Here is a 17,461-nt window from a genome sequence, read left to right on the forward strand (position 1 = left end):
CTGGAGGGAGAGTGAGAGAGAGAGAGAGAGGCTGGGGGGAGAGAGAGAGAGGCGGGGAGAGAGAGAGAGAGGCTGGGGGAAGAGAGAGAGAGAGAGAGGCTGGGGGGAAGAGAGAGAGAGAGAGAGAGAGAGAGAGGCTGGGGGGAGAGAGAGAGAGAGAGAGAGAGAGAGAGAGAAGCTGGGGGGAGAGAGAGAGAGAGAGGCTGGGGGGAGAGAGAGAGAGAGGGAGAGAGAGAGAGAGGCTGGGGGTAGAGAGAGAGAGAGAGGCTGGGGGAGAGAGAGAGAGGCTGGGGGAGAGAGAGAGAGAGAGGCTGGGGGGAGAGAGAGAGAGGGCTGGGGAGAGAGAGAGAGAGAGAGGCTGGGGGGAGAGAGAGAGAGGCTGGGGGAGAGAGAGAGAGAGGCGGGGAGAGAGAGAGAGAGGCTGGGGGAGGAGAGAGAGAGAGAGAGGCTGGGGAAGAGAGAGAGGGGGGAGAGAGAGAGAGAGAGGCTGGGGGCTGGGAGAGAGAGAGAGGCTGGGGGAGAGAGAGAGAGAGAGGCTGGAGGGAGAGAGAGAGAGAGAGGCTGGGGGGAGAGAGAGAGAGCGGGGAGAGAGAGAGAGGCTGGGGGAAGAGAGAGAGAGAGAGAGGCTGGGGAAGAGAGAGAGAGAGAGAGAGAGAGAGAGCTGGGGGGAGAGAGAGAGAGAGAGAGAGAGAGAGAAGCTGGGGGGAGAGAGAGAGAGAGAGGCTGGGGGGAGAGAGAGAGAGGCTGGGGGAGAGAGAGAGAGAGAGGCTGGGGGAGAGAGAGAGAGAGAGAGGCTGGGGGAGAGAGAGAGAGAGAGAGAGGGCTGGGGGGAGAGAGAGAGAGAGGTGGGGGGAGAGAGGAGAGAGAGAGGCTGGGGGGAGAGAGAGAGAGAGAGGCTGGGGGGAGAGAGAGAGAGAGAGGGCTGGGGGGAGAGAGAGAGAGAGAGGCTGGGGGGAGAGAGAGAGAGAGAGGCTGGGGGGAGAGAGAGAGAGAGAGGCTAGGGGGAGAGAGAGAGGGAGAGAGAGGCTGGGGGAGAGAGAGAGGGAGAGAGAGGCTGGGGGGAGAGAGAGAGAGGGAGAGAGAGGCTGGGGGGAGAGAGAGAGAGGGAGAGAGAGGCTGGGGGAGAGAGAGAGAGGGAGAGAGAGGCTGGGGGGAGAGAGAGAGAGGGAGGCTGGGGGAGAGAGAGAGAGGCTGGGGGAGAAGAGGCTGGGGAGGAGAGAGAGGGGCTGGGGAGAGATAGAGAGGGAGACTGGGGGGAGAGAGGCTGGGGGAGAGAGAGGCTGGGGGAGAGAGAGGCTGGGGGAGAGAGAGGCCGGGAGAGAGAGAGAGAGAGAGAGAGAGAGAGAGAGAGAGAGGCTGGGGGAGAGAGAGGGGGAGGCTGGGGGTAGAGAGAGGGAGAGAGAGGCTTGGGGGGAGAGAGAGGGGGGCTGGGGGGAGAGAGAGAGGCTGGGGGGAAACATAGAAAATAGGTGCAGGAGTAGGCCATTCGGCCCTTCTAGCCTGCACCGCCATTCACTGAGTTCATGGCTGAACATGCAACTTCAGTACCCCATTTCTGCTTTCTCGCCATACCCCTTGATCCCCCTAGTAGTAAGGACATCATCTAACTCCTTTTTGAATATATTTAGTGAATTGGACTCAACAACTTTCTGTGGTAGAGAATTCCACAGGTTCACCACTCTCTGGGTGAAGAAGTTTCTCCTCATCTCGGTCCTAAATGGCTTACCCCTTATCCTTAGACTGTGACCCCTGGTTCTGGACTTCCCCAACATTGGGAACATTCTTCCTGCATCTAACTTGTCTAACCCCGTCAGAATTTTAAACGTTTCTATGAGGTCCCCTCTCATTCTTCTGAACTCCAGTGAATACAAGCCCAGTTGATCCAGTCTTTCTTGATAGGTCAGTCCCGCCATCCCGGGAATCAGTCGGGTGAACCTTCGCTGCACTCCCTCAATAGCCAGAATGTCCTTCCTCAAGTTAGGAGACCAAAACTGTACACAATACTCCAGGTGTGGCCTCACCAAGGCCCTGTACAACTGTAGCAACACCTCCCTGCCCCTGTACTCAAATCCCCTCGCTATGAAGGCCAACATGCCATTTGCTTTCTTAACCGCCTGCTGTACCTGCATGCCAACCTTCAATGACTGATGTACCATGACACCCAGGTCTCGCTGCACCTCCCCTTTTCCTTATCTGTCACCATTCAGATAATAGTCTGTCTCTCTGTTTTTACCACCAAAGTGGATAACCTCACATTTTTCCACATTATACTTCATCTGCCATGCATTTGCCCACTCACCTAACCTATCCTAGTCACTCTGCAGCCTCATAGCATCCTCCTCGCAGCTCACACTGCCACCCAACTTAGTGTCATCCGCAAATTTGGAGATACTACATTTAATCCCCTCGTCTAAATCATTAATGTACAGTGTGAACAGTTGGGGCCCCAGCACAGAACCTTGCGGTACCCCACTAGTCACTGCCTGCCATTCTGAAAAGTACCCATTTACTCCGACTCTTTGCTTCCTGTCTGACAACCAGTTCTCAATCCATGTCAGCACACTACCCCCAATCCCATGTGCTTTAACTTTGCACATTAATCTTGTGTGGGACCTTGTCGAAAGCCTTCTGAAAGTCCAAATATACCACATCAACTGGTTCTCCCTTGTCCACTCTACTGGAAACATCCTCAAAAAATTCCAGAAGGTTTGTCAAGCATGATTTCCCTTTCACAAATCCATGCTGACTTGGACCTATCATGTCACCTCTTTCCAAATGCGCTGCTATGACATCCTTAATAATTGATTCCATCATTTTACCCACTACTGAGGTCAGGCTGACCGGTCTATAATTCCCTGCTTTCTCTCTCCCTCCTTTTTTAAAAAGTGGGGTTACATTGGCTACCCTCCACTCGATAGGAACTGATCCAGAGTCTATGGAATGTTGGAAAATGACTGTCAATGCATCCGCTATTTCCAAGACCACCTCCTTAAGTACTCTGGGATGCAGTCCATCAGGCCCTGGGGATTTATCGGCCTTCAATCCCATCAATTTCCCCAACACAATTTCCCGACTAATAAGGATTTCCCTCAGTTCCTCCTTCTTACTAGACCCTCTGACCCCTTTTATATCCGGAAGGTTGTTTGTGTCCTCCTTAGTGAATACCGAACCAAAGTACTTGTTCAATTGGTCTGCCATTTCTTTGTTCCCCGTTATGACTTCCCCTGATTCTGACTGCAGGGGACCTACGTTTGTCTTTCCTAACCTTTTTCTCTTTACATATCTATGGAAACTTTTGCAATCCGTCTTAATGTTCCCTGCAAGCTTCTTCTCGTACTCCATTTTCCCTGCCCTAATCAAACCCTTTGTCCTCCTCTACTGAGTTCTAAATTTCTCCCAGTCCCCAGGTTCACTGCTATTTCTGGCCAATTTGTATGCCACTTCCTTGGCTTTAATACTATCCCTGATTTCCCTTGATAGCCACGGTTGAGCCACCTTCCCTTTTTTATTTTTACGCCAGACAGGAATGTACAATTGTTGTAGTTCATCCATGCGGTCTCTAAATGTTTGCCACTGCCCATCCACAGTCAACCCCTTAAGTATCATTCGCCAATCTATCCTAGCCAATTCACGCCTCATACCTTCAAAGTTACCCTTCTTTAAGTTCTGGACCATGGTCTCTGAATTAACTGTTTCATTCTCCATCCTAATGTAGAATTCCACCATATTATGGTCACTCTTCCCCAAGGGGCCTCGCACAACGAGATTGCTAATTAATCCTCTCTCATTACACAACACCCAGTCTAAGATGGCCTCCCCCCTAGTTGGTTCCTTGACATATTGGTCTAGAAAACCGTCCCTTATGCACTCCAGGAAATCCTCCTCCACCGTATTGCTTCCAGTTTGGCTAGCCCAATCTATATGCATATTAAAGTCACCCATTATAACTGCTGCACCTTTATTGCATGCACCCCTAATTTCCTGTTTGATGCCCTCCCCAACATCACTACTACTGTTTGGAGGTCTGTACACAACTCCCACTAACGTTTTTTGCCCTTTGGTGTTCTGCAGCTCTACCCATATAGATCCCATATCATCCAAGCTAATGTCCTTCCTAACTGATGCATTAATCTCCTCTTTAACCAGCAATGCTACCCCACCTCCTTTTCCTTTTATTCTATCCTTCCTGAATGTTGAATACCCCTGGATGTTGAGTTCCCAGCCCTGATCATCCTGGAGCCACGTCTCTGTAATCCCAATCACATCATATCCATTAACATCAATTTGCAGAGTTAATTCATCCACCTCACTCCTTGCATTAAGACACAAAGCCTTCAGGCTTGTTTTTTTAACACCCTTTGTCCTTTTAGAATTTTGCTGTACAGTGGCCCTGTTTGTTTTTTGCCTTGGGTTTCTCTGCCCTCCACTTTTACTCATCTCCTTTCTGTCTTTTGCTTTTGTCTCCTTTTTGCTTCCCTCTGTCTCCCTGCATTGGTTCCCATCCCCCTGCCATATTAGTTTAACTCCTCCCCAACAGCACTAGCAAACACTCCCCCTAGGACATTGGTTCCGGTCCTGCCCAGGAGAGAGAGAGAGAGGCTGAGGGGAGAGAGAGAGAGAGAGAGAGAGAGAGAGAGAGAGAGAGAGAGAGAGAGGCTGGGGGGGGGGGGGGGAGAGAAAGAGAGAGAGGCTGCGGGGGGGGGGGGGAGAGAGAGGGAGAGAGAGAGGCTGTGGGGAGGGAGACAGAGACAGAGAGGCTGGGGGGAGAGAAAGAGGCTGGGGGTAGAGAGAGCGAGAGGCTGGAGGAGAGAGAGCGAGAGAGAGACTGGGGGTGTCATGTATGTAACCAGCATGCAACTGTAATCTTCATGTAACTGTAACCTTCATGCAACTCCTGTACACTGTACTTATACCCTAGAAATGCACACCCTGACCACAGGGGGTGAACTTGTGGGAGACACTCCTCACCTGGGTTTCCAGGTATAAAAGGGGAGGTCCCACCCAGGGTCAGCACTCCTTGGTCCTTGGTAATGACTGTGTCTGCAGTACATACCTCGTGTGAGTTTGTAGTACGGTGCAGGGACACCACATTTGGCGACGAGAAACGGGAATCACCGAACCACTGGGATGGCCATCGGTAGCACATGGGAACGTTATTGTGTGGGTGAGGACTGGGACGACTTCGTGGAAAGACTCCAGCAGAGCTTTGTCATGAAGGACTGGCTGGGAGCGACAGCGGCTGATAAGCGGAGGGCGCATCTACTGACCAGCTGCGGACCACAGACGAATGCGCTGATGAAAGACCTGCTCGCACCCCGAAAGCCAGCGGATAAGTCCTTTTAAGTGCTCAGCCAGCTGATCAGTGAGCATCTCAAGTCGGTGAGTAGCGTACACATGGCCCGGCACCGGTTCTACACACACCGGCGTCGGGAGGGACAATACATCTCGGACTTCGTTGCGGACCTGCGGTGCTTGGCCAGTCTCTAAGTTCACAGACGCCTGCAGGGGGGAGATGTTAAGGGACTTTTTCATTGAGGGCATTAATCATGCCGGGATTTTTAGGAAGCTCATAGAGGCCAAGGACTTGACTTTAGAAGGGGCTGCTTTGATAGCTCAGACCTTCATGGCAGGGGAAGAGGAGACCAAGCTAATTTACGCACGCAGCCCTGGTCACAACATGGCAATGGACCAGGGAGTTAACATTGTGAACACGGCTAGGGACCCCGCAGGCAGGCAAGGGCATTTTGAAACCGCCCAGGCAGCAACAGACTCTAGGGTGGGCCCGCAACAGGGATAATGGAAAGGGGATCGGCAATTCACGCCATCACGAGTGTCATGTATCTTACATTATTATATATAACTGTATCCTAACATGCTATACATGACTGTAATAAGATATGACCTGTAACCACCAGCATACCTTACCACCAGGGGTGCACTTGCAAGAGACAGGTATATAAGGGCAGGTCTCAGGCAAGTGCAGCATTCCAGAGCTGTGAAATAAAGGTGCAGGTCCAGAGTGACCTTGACTTCACTACATGCCTCGTGTGAATCTGTACTGAGGGGACATGACTTTACAGTGGCGACGAGTTACGGGATTACAGAATCCACAGAATGGCGAACAACGGATCAGATGAAAAGTACAATGCGGGAGACAATTGAGAGGACTTTATAGAAAGGCTCCAGCAAAGCTTTGTAACCAAAGACTGGTTAGGCGACGATAAGGCAGACAAGAGAAGAGCCCATCTCTTGACCAGCTGTGGCTCGAAAACATACGCTTTAATTAAGGATCTGTTGGCACCCGAGAAACCAGCAAGCAAGTCGTTTGAAGAATTGAGCACACTGGTAAGAGACCACCTGAAGCCAGTGAGCAGCCTACACATGGCCAGACACAGGTTCTACAACTACAGACACTGTGTGGGCCAGAGCATACCCGACTTCATGGCGGAACTTCGGAGGTTGGCTAGTTTATGTGACTTCTCCGATGAACTGAGGAGAGAAATGCTGAGAGACTTTTTCATTGAAGGAATAGGCCACACAAGCATATTCCGAAAATTCATAGAGACCAAGAACCTGACCTTAGAGGCAGCAGCAATGGTTGCACAGACATTCTTGGTAGGGGAAGAAGAAACGAGGTTGATTTACAATGCAGGTACGACAACTAACGAAATATTGGAACAAGAAGTTCACAGCACTAAACAAGCTGCTACCCCCACACACAGACAAAACCGGGAGAACAGGCTCTCGACAGCAGGCAGAAGCCATCAAGGGCCACGGGAATGGCTGTTCCCACCTCATCAACCCACAATGCGAGCAATCAACTACAAACTGAGACAAGCTCAAGAGAGATCAGCCAGACGCAGCTCATTCTTTGGGAACACTTTGAACAATGGAACAGGTCTGTGCTGGAGGTGTGGGGGTAGGCACTCATCAAGGGGATGTTGATTTCAGCAGGCTGTTTGCAGAAATTGTGAATATACAGGGCATTTGGCCTGCATGTGCAAAAAAATGGCAGCTCGGATGGTATACGAATCGGATGGGTCGGAAAGCGGACGAGAAGATGGTGGGGACAGTACCCGGGTCACCGATGTACAGCGGGTCAACACGATCAATGGTCAATGCTCCTACAACAATGATAGAGAATTCAAGCTCTGTAGCCCGGCTGCAGTTTTGAAAAAACACAGACCACGTTGCATGAAGTCATCAATCAACTTGACATTTCAGGACCTTGGGTTGCGAGCCAATTAAAGGTTAACAGTATATCAATTGAGCCAATAAGGTCAAAGAAGGCGAGTTCTTTTCTGTAAATTAAACCAGGTATAAGTATAGCCATTTTGACCATGTGGTCTCAGAAGGACAAAGGTCTGGCTTAAAGCCAGAAGCTTGTTGCTGTTGTTAGAATAAAGTTACATTAAAACTACAACCAGAGTTCGTATTTCATTGGAACTTAAGAGATCTAGCAATTTTGGCGTCATGAACAGGATCGCTGAGGAAAGAAACTGAATTTTGGACATCGGACCTACATACTGAGGTAAGGACTCCTCTTTATAAAAGTCCTCAGTCAGAAGTCTAAATTCGCCTCTCCTTCTATGCGATTCCGAAAGCCTCCGGTTTGCGAACCCTCCGGTTGGTAGTCGGCTCGAGGTCCCATAGACGTCTAACTTCGGCAGTGTGTTAGTTAATTAATCACCGACCTATTGATCGGCTGGAAAGCCTACGACTTGAGACCCCAGTAAAGAAATCAGTATTATGGCAGCAGGAGATAAGAGCAAAGAATTGCCTACAACTGTTAAAGGCGGGCGGGCACCACCTGAAGTTTCGATAGATGAAATCCTCAAACAGTTGAAAGAATACATAGAGCAACAATTCAACTTATCTAAAACCTGTATTAAGATCGAACAAAAGTATGGAACCTCCAAAGGACAATGGTCCTTGGACGAGATTAAAAGGGTCTGGGGAAAAATGACCCGTATGAAAAATAAAGAGCGAACTAGATGGTCCCTAGCCATTATGGGACAGATCCGAAACCGGAATGAAATTATAATGCGTTCCCAACATGATCGAGAACTGACCAGTACAAAGGACCAATTGCAAGCTGTTTGTGCACAGCTGCGACAGAAAAGACTTGAACTTGAAAAGTCGGAAATGGAAGTTAAAGATCTTAAAGGTGAAATTAAAGAATGGAAAAAATCATTAGGTCAAGAGACAGTAATAGGAAAAGGAAAATGTATCGGTCAATTCCCAGGGTACCCATGTTTGGATAAAATAAAAGCGCAAACCCAAAGACACAACCGAGGAATAGATACGGATTCTGAATCTTCTGACGATACAGGGTCAGAGGATGAAGAATTAGGGATGCGCTTTGCCCCGTTTAAAAAAAGACGAGTTGTAGTCAAATCAGAAGAGACTGCGGATGAGGGCGGAACCAAAAAAACGAAGAAAAGGGTGTATGCAGAATATTTAGTTCATGATCCGGCAGACCCAGAGAAAATTGATAAATGGTCCAAGGAATTGCCCAATCCAAAGAAAGGGGGAGTAAAAACGTGGGACCAATTGGACCGCTTAAGAAATATATATCAACTTCATCCCTGGGACGGAGTGCAAATTTTGACCATAATGGTGCCAAAGACACAGGGAAGAAAATTGCACGACAAGGTAGAAGAAGCTTTGAGGCAGGATGAGCAAGAATTAGACGCAGGATGGGAGGCGATTAAACACTGGCTGCAAGCCTTCAGTCCAGCTAAGACAGACTGGGGGAAAATTGCAGCCTGCCAACAGAAAGGAACAGAGGAGGTCCTGGAGTATGACGAGCGGTTTAGATGCACGTGGCTAGAACATTCGGGTATGAATAATACGGATGAGGAAATGGATGAACAAGTGTTTGGACCCCTGAAAGCAGCTTTCGTGGCAGGTCTAAAGCCAGAACTGTCCAAAATGCTTAAGGTAGTGTTACCGGACTGGGAAGGTAGAGGAACTACCTTTGCAGCATTGGTGGATCGATGTAACCAATTAGATCGGGATATGGGAGCTAAAGTTCGAGCTATGCAGGCTGTGGGATGGGAAATCCCAGGATTCCGATAAACAGTTATTCGGAAAATTACCCGGAAAATGTCATTATTGTGGGAAAGAAGGTCACTGGGCCAAGACGTGCAGGGCAAAACAGCAAGGTCCCGGCCGGGGAAGAGGATGCAGCCAGGGATACAATTCAGCCAACAAACCAGGCTTGTCACAAGATAACAACCTCATAGAAGCATTTAAGCAACTGACAATACAACAACAGAAGGAGTTACTTGGGATAGCAAAAAATGATTAGAGCCCACCCTGGCCCCCCTCCTCGCACTAATACAACAGAGGGGAGATGGGATATATATAACTGAGGGTGGGCGATAAGGATGTGGACTGTCTTTTAAACACAGGGGCAGAATTAACATGCTTACCGCTACAATATGGAGACTTTTTGCCGTTGGATGGTAGGGCACGTACAGCCTATGGAGTTGGGGGCCATAAAATGGAAATTAAAAAGGACAACACTGGTACTTATAGGGCTGGGTCCACATGAACTAACCACGCCAGTCTGGATAGGCCCAGTAGATCAACCCCTTTTGGGAATGGTAGTTCTAATCCAAGTAGATTCATCGTTGCATTTCGAGCATGGTCGGGTGACATGGTCAATTAGAACTTTGAAGAAAGAAGAATTGAAAGAACACCCGATATGGGCTAAAGATAAGAACGATTGTGGCCTACTCCAGATGGAGCCTGCGTCATTTACCAGGACTAAGCCTCCATGCACTAAACAGTATCCCATCAGTCCAACTGCCATCGCGGGAATCTTACCGGTTATTCAGCAATTGGAGAAACAAGGGGTGCTTATTAAAACGCATAGCTCCTCCAATAGCCCCATGTGGCCGGTACAGAAATCTAATGAGACTTGCCGTTTGACTGTCGATTATAGGAAAGCTAACCAGTGTATTGATCAAAAAGCTCCTTTGGTCGCAGATCCCTCCACCATTTTTAATGCCCTCAAAACGGAACATAAATATTTCTCGGTTATAGATATGGCCAACGGATTTTGGTCGGTGCCTCTGGCAGTGGTTCGACAGTGGTTTGCTTTCACGGTCCAAGGACAACAGTATACTTGGACCCGGTTACCGCAGGGTTTCCACAACAGCCCTACAGTATTCCAAATGGCTTTACAAAGCCATTTGCGAGAATTACCTCCCCTGTCATCCACAGTCATCCAATATGTAGACGATATCCTGCTAGCTTCAAACACGGAAGAACAGCATGAACAAGATTTACGAGTTTTGCTGGACCACCTTTGGCTGAAAGGACATAAAGCCAGCATCGACAAAGCACAAATATCCCAAGAAGAGGTTGTATACCTGGGACAAAAGATTTCACAAGGAAAGAGAACTTACCCAGGATAGAACTGCAGCCATTCCGGCTGCTAAAATATCCACCACTATTCAGGAACTAAGGTCCTTTTTGGGATTGTGTAACTTTAACAGAAATTGGATTGACTCCTTCACACAGCTTGCTCAGACACTGAATGATATCTTAAAGGGGAAACGTGCCTCTAAAGAAGCCATCACCCTCACTAAGGAACAGCAAGAGGCCTTCCTGAGTTTGAAAAAGGCTTTGTGTTCGGCACCGGCTCTGGGAATCCCCGACAGTGGTAAGCCATTTACCCTGTTTGTCCATGAGAAAGAAGGATACATGACAGCTATACTGACACAAGAACATGGGGATCGGCAAAGACCTATTGGCTATTATTCGGCAAAACTGGATGCGGTAGCCCTCGGATGGGGAAGTTGCCTAAGAGCCATGGAAGCTACATGTCGAGCGGTAATGATCACTGCGGGTCTAGTCCTCGACCAAAAGCTGATTGTCAAGTGTCCCCACACCGTACATGCTTTGCTGTCTATGAATAGAATGTCTCAGGTGACGGCAGCTAGATGAACCCGCTGGACAGCAGTTTTGGAAGCTCCTAATCTCCATATCGTCCGGGCCAGCCCGATTAATCCCACAACTATGCTCCCGATGTCAGAATCGAGGGAGCAAGAGGGGGGAGAACGTGAAGAGCATGACTGCATGGAGATTTTAAAAGAAACAGAAGAAGCAGCCTTAGCAGCAGAGGAGCCTCTGCACAACCCAGACATCATCCTGTTTACAGATAGTTCCTCCTTTGTTGACAATGGTACCAGAAAAGCAGGATGGGCAGTTACAACCTTATATGAGGTAGTGGCAAAAGGATGTTTACCCTCAGGAACGTCAGCACAACAGGCCGAGTTATGGGCCCTGTCAGAAGCATGTCGAATAGCAGAAGGACAGACAGCTAACGTCTACACAGATTCGCATTACGCTTTTGGAGTCGCTCACGACTTTAGTCTGTTATGGCGGAAAAGGGGATTCCTCACTGCTGCTGGTACACCTATCCGAAATGGATAAGAAGTCCGAGACTTACTAGAGGCCATACAATTACCTCAGGAAGTGTCCATCCTGAAGTGTAAGGCCCATACCAAGGAAAATACCACAGAAACACAGGGAAATGCCCTAGCCGACCAGGCAGCTAAAGATGTTGCCTCACAGGGCGTTCCCCCAGAAGAACCAACACAGATGTGCAGATTGAAAGCACTCAGGACTCTGACACGAGACCTTCAAACAATGCAAGGCGAGTGCTTCCGAGAGGAAAAATGGACATGGATTGAGGCAGGAATTAAGCTATGTGAAGATCGTGTCTGGAGACAAAGAGTTACCGACAAGCCAGTCGCGCCACAAGCACTTATGCCTTTTTTAGCCCAACAGATCCACTCGTGGGGACACTTGGCCTCACGACAGATGACGGCATGGTTCCAGAAAAGCTGGTGGGGTCGGGGATTTAAAAAACATGCCCAGCTGTTGGCAGATAATTCTGGAACCATCATGGTAATGCCCCAACTGAGGCCCCCTGCCCCTGTCGGACCATTCCAGCATCTGCAGGTTAATTATATATCTCTTCCTTCATGCCAAGGATACACTAACATTCTTGTCATGGTCGATAGATTCTCTAGATGGGTAGAAGCTGTCCCAACTAAAAGAGCCACAGCCAATCACACTGCAAAGGTCTTGGGTAAGGATTACATTCCCCAATGGGGAGTCCCGAGTAGCATTGACTCAGATCAGGGAACACATTCCACAGGTGCTGCCTGGATGGTGTCGAATTGCCCTTGCCTGCCTGCGGGGTTCTAAGTCGTGTTTACAATGTTAACTCCCTGATCCATCGCCACGTTGAAAGCAGAGTTGCACGCATATATAATCTTGGTTTCCTCCTCCCCGCCATGAAGGTCTGAGCCATCAACGCCGCCGCTTTCAAGGTCAAGTCCTTGGTCTCAATTAGCTTTGTGAAAATCCCGGCATGACCAATGCCCTCAATAAAGAAATCCCTTAACATCTCCCCCCTGCAGGCATCTGTAAACTTAGAGAGGCTGGCCAAGCGCCGAAGGTCTGCAACAAAGTCTGGTATGCTCTGTCCTTCCTGACGTCGGTGTGCATAGAATTGGTGTCGGGCCATGTGTATACTGCTCGCCGGTTTGAGGTGCTCACCGATCAGTTTGCTGAGCTCCTCAAAAGGTTTTGTCCGCCGGCTTCTCGGGTGCGAGCAGGTCTTTCATCAGCGCGTACGTCTTAGGTCCACAGCTGGTCAGTAGATGCGCCCTTCGCTTGTCAGCCGCTGCCTCTCCCAGCCAGTCCTTCGTGACAAAACTCTGCTGGAGCCTCTCAACGAAATCGTCCCAGTCCTCTCCAACACAGTACCATTCCTCCGTGCTACCGGTGGCCACTCTCGTGAGTCGTTGATTTCCGTTTCTCGTCGCCAAATGTAGTGTCCTTGTATACTACTATAAATTCACACGAGGCACGTTCTGCAGACAAGGTCACTCTGTGACCCGAACCTTTAGTCCCAGGACCAAGAAGTGATGACCCTTCTATGGGACCTCCCTTTAAATACCTGGATGACCAGGTGAGGAGTGTCTCCCACAAGTTCACCCCCTGTGGTCAAGGTGTGCATTTCTTAGGTGTATACAGTATGCAGTCTTGTTACATGAAGGTTACATACATGACAGTTAAGATGCCAGACAGCCACACAATGGGCAGGGAGAGGGAAAAAATCTTCACCAAACACCCCACAGCACAGAGAGACAGAGGTAGACTAGTAGGGGGTTCGCTTGATCTAAAACTTTGGCACGTAGCAGTAAGTTTAAATTTCTCCCTCCCAAATTTGAAATCCCCTCATTCACACAGCCACATGGAAGCCCAGGCAGCACAGGCAAGCTATTGCACCACAGACCCAATGGGCTGCCCCTCCCACAGAGCGCGGGATGAATCGGCCTCATTCCTTCCCTCCCCCGGGAGCTCAGACCGAGTGAATCTCCACAGTTGACACCCTGGCCCCGATCGACCAACTCAGTCCTGACCAGGGACCTGGAGCGAGCTCTCCCTGCTCTGTACAACACATACTCTTACACCAGGGAGCAGGGATCCTGTTCAATTCTACTCTCTCCCCTCCCCACAGCTTAACCCTGGGGGCATTAGAGAGAAAAATAACTGGAGAAGCTCTGACCTCGGCTCCCCCGCGAGGGGCCGACAGGAAGGGGACTGCAGCCCAAACCGCTTTGGTTAAAACAGGAGAAACTGTGGGCTAGACTTTCCCTAAAGGCCCTCAACGCCCGATTGCCCGCTGAGAAGAACCGCTAACGTTCGGTGAGTAACGCTGGCGAGAATTTCCATTTTTATGTTTAAAGTCATTAAGATTAATCGCCCGGCGAAAAAATTGGCCTTGCACACTCATTGTCGGCAGTTTTCTCGGTGGGTAAGTGGAAAGTTAGTAACATAGAAAATAGGTGCAGGAGCAGGCCATTCGGCCCTTCGAGCCTGCACCGCCATTCAATAAGATCATGGCTGATCATTCAACCTCAGTACCCCTTTCCTGCTTTCTCTCCATACCCCTTGATCCCTTTGGCCGTAAAGGCCATATCTAACTCCCTTTTGAATATATCTAACGAACTGGCCTCAACAACTCTCTGCGATAGGGAATTCCACAGGTTCAGAAGTTTCTCCTCATCTCGGTCCTAAATGGCTTACCCCTTATCCTTAGACTGTGACCCCTGGTTCTGGACTTCCCCAACATCGGGAACATTCTTCCTGCCTCTAACCTGTCCAATCCCGTCAGAATTTGATATGTTTCTATGAGATCCTCTCTCATTCTTCTAAACTCCAGTGAATAAAGGCCCAGTCGATCCAGTCTCTCATGTCAGTCCTGCCATCCCAGGAATCAGTCTGGTGAACCTTCGCTGTACTCCCTCAATAGCAACATGGGCAGTCGTTACTGGAATGGACGGCAAGTGCTAAAATTTAGTCCGAGGCTGCGGTTGGGCCTAGGGAAGGGGGAAAACTTTAAAAAATGTCAATTAAAAAAAACGTACACAACATTCCCAGGACAGTTTTACACCTAATCGGCGTTTTAAAATTAAAAAAAAATAAAGAACTATTAACTGACCTTTCTTTGCAGGATACTCACCTCCTGCCCTGTTTAAGCAGCTTTTACAGGGCGGGTCTCTCGGCGATCTGGACGTCGGCGGTTGAGGCCAAACTTAGAGCGCCGGTTGTTCTCGGCGTTGCACGTGGGCGGTTTGGTCCCAGCGGCCGACTTCAGATGTGGCCGATAACGTTGAAAAACTTATGTGGAAACTTTTGCCGGGCGGAGAAACAGCTGTACCGTCGAGAAAAATCGCCGACAATGGAGCCGCAGGTCTAGCCCTGTATCTGCAAATTACCAGCAAAGTTTTAAAAGCAGGGCGGCGGCTTGGGAAAGCGCTACTTCCGTCTGCAAACTGTGCCAAGTCCGCGGGGCAGCAGCTCGCTTTCGTCTCCCAGTGTTGCTGTGGATTTGTGCCGATTGGGGCTGAAATTTCGCCATCCGCTGTCGAAATCTCGACCTCCGAAAAGAATTACTCCGACACTTACAGCTCCGGTAGAAGTTTCTTTAATTTACTTGCTAGCAAGGGGCAGGTTACACTCAGTCAAGGGCTAAGTGAACACCTCTGCAATGGTTCAGTTTAATAAGATATTTATACAGTAAAACCCAAGTTATGGCCTCTCCCTGTGTATTGCTCTGTCTCACAGTCAGTGAATACAGATAAAGAGTTAATTACTATATCCTGGTCCAGACATGGTATCCAGATATTTCCTTTTGTCAGGGTTATCAGTTGGCCAGCCGGCCATTACTCCATGAGTCATAGGTAATGGGCTATCACCTGTCTTGTATTGTGTCAGGATTGTTCCAATTTCCTGGTCAGTTTACCTGTTTGCATCAAATGGATGAGGTCTCGGAAAGAGATAATGGCTAGAAGATAAGGGTGGGGTGACATGGAACTCCTGTAGTGTAGACAATAGGAAAGCACCATGGGGGGTACTTGTCTCAGCATGACTTGTCTCCTAGCTGTCTGATGGCCATCAGCCATCTCAAACCAGGTTTAGCTGTTTATGCAAGCTGACTGCTAAAATGCAGAAAGTTCTGGAAGGGCCAGGACTCCATTTTGATCAAAAGGCACACAAATACCGTATGGTATCAGCTTAGATAAAAATACATTTCCACACCGCCCCTCCCCAATCGGACACGGTGGGCTTGTGCTCGTCTCGTTCCAACTCATTACGGAAGTAAAAAATAAATCCTTCGCACGTCGCCAAATGCAAGAGAGTGCCAAGTGGTGGGGTTTGAAGGGTGTCAGAGTGGCAGAACTAGTTCCCCATATTAATGGTCCCGGACTTTCCCCAACATATTACCCCTCCCAGGCAGAAAGTGCCAGCCGCCAAGTTAACTGCCACCTCCTCTCGCCGGGGAAAAGCTGGTTTGAAATCCCAAGTGTCGATTAGAGAGAGTGAAGTTAGTAAAGAGGGAGTTGAAACTCGAGCCCTGGGTCAAAGACCTACCGTAATCTTCGACAAATTGCCGTCAGGAACCGAGGCCCATACCGACGGCGTGCCTTCAAAACCGACAAATACAACATCTCCACAATTACCCGTAGCCATCATATTGTCAATGTAAAGCTGCCAACTTGACATAGTGGAGATGGGGAGCTGGACTAGACACAGAGAGAGAACTGGAGAAGTCAGAGCAACTGGGGAGAACCTTAAAGTCAATTTGGAACAGGAAGAAGCAGCGGATCTGGGTGTGTTCTCTGCTCAATCCTGTATCAATCCACCGTGCAAACACTCCGGCTTAATGCACCCGCCCAAACTCAGCCCTTGCCGCACACTTGCATTGGGACGATAACTCTTTCGTTACCTTGAAAACATCGGGACTATTTCCCTCCGTGGAGGCACATATTGTGGTTGGGCAGAGCTATTCGACAATCTTTTTCCGCTGTGAAGTTTTTTTTGCCTCAAAAGGGAGGGTGTGAACCTCATGCTTACATCAAACTTATGGCAACTTCTTTCGATTGTTCTTAAAAAAAAATAGTTTGGAAAATGTTTTCTGGGGCAAACGACCAAACAGAACCAGCTCAAGAGCTGGTTCTGTTTGCTCAAAGGGATGGCACTTTTAATCAGCTCACTGAACGAGTTTTTCAAAATTTAACGTCAAATTTCAGCAGCAAGATTTGACTCATCTCATAAAATGTCTGTAATTCTGATTAACAATGGTCTACACCTTTACACCAATATTTGACGTATAAGAGAGGAAAATGTTTGTACTTGGCAAACTGAGGGATGTTATCGCTGGGGTGGATGGTCAATGATCATCATACGCAGTCCGTCGGAATCGAGGAAGACCTGTTTCCACAGTTCTCAGGTGGCTGTAAAGTCCAATACGGGAATTACAGGCTCTGTAACCAGTGGGGCAGACAGTGGTTGAAGGAAAGGGTGGGTGGGGAGTCTGGTTTGCCGCACGCTCCTTAAACAGTCGGCAGCACTTGCACCCACACCTGACACAAAGGAAGATGGTTATTGGGTGTCGGAGGCCCAGAACATGTACTAGGGCTTCCTCAAGGAAGCACCCATGACTCTACCGCCACTGATCTTCTCTGTCAATACTAAAGGATGATGCCCATGTGTTCACCTTCATTCCGAACTCCTCTAGTAATGAAGCAGCCTGTGCTAGCCTACAGTGGGATCTGGACCATATCCAGGCTTGGACTGACAAGTTGCAGATAACATCACAAGTACCAGCAAGAGAAAGCTCAAGCTTCTCCCACTGACCTTCACTAACTTCACCAATCCAGGGTCCCTCACCATCAACATCTTGCCTGTCATCAGAAGCTTACCTGGGCCAGTTAGTTAGGTCACAGCTAGAATACTGCATGCAGTTCTGATCACCACATTACAGGAAGGATGTGATTGCACTGGAGAGAGTACAGAGGAGATTTACCAGGATATTGCCTGGATATGGAGAATTTTAGCTATGACTCAACATCGGATCGGCTGGGGT

General features: G+C 49.0%; 1 protein-coding gene across 2 annotated transcripts in view; it reads right to left on the reverse strand.

Annotated features, from left to right (window-relative positions):
• Positions 1 to 16,212, reverse strand: part of LOC139232695 (profilin-1-like) — a 762,729-nt gene extending 746,517 nt beyond the window's left edge. For both annotated transcript variants that reach the window (XM_070863174.1, XM_070863173.1), the window contains exon 1: positions 15,967 to 16,212. In XM_070863174.1, the coding sequence (XP_070719275.1) occupies positions 15,967 to 16,098 (132 nt within the window). In that variant the 5' untranslated portion in view covers positions 16,099 to 16,212. The remainder of the gene's footprint in view (positions 1 to 15,966) is intronic.
• Between the last annotated feature and the right edge of the window lie 1,249 nt (positions 16,213 to 17,461).

This window comes from Pristiophorus japonicus, chromosome 20 (assembly GCF_044704955.1).
Source record: "Pristiophorus japonicus isolate sPriJap1 chromosome 20, sPriJap1.hap1, whole genome shotgun sequence".
NCBI classification, from domain to species: domain Eukaryota; kingdom Metazoa; phylum Chordata; class Chondrichthyes; family Pristiophoridae; genus Pristiophorus; species Pristiophorus japonicus.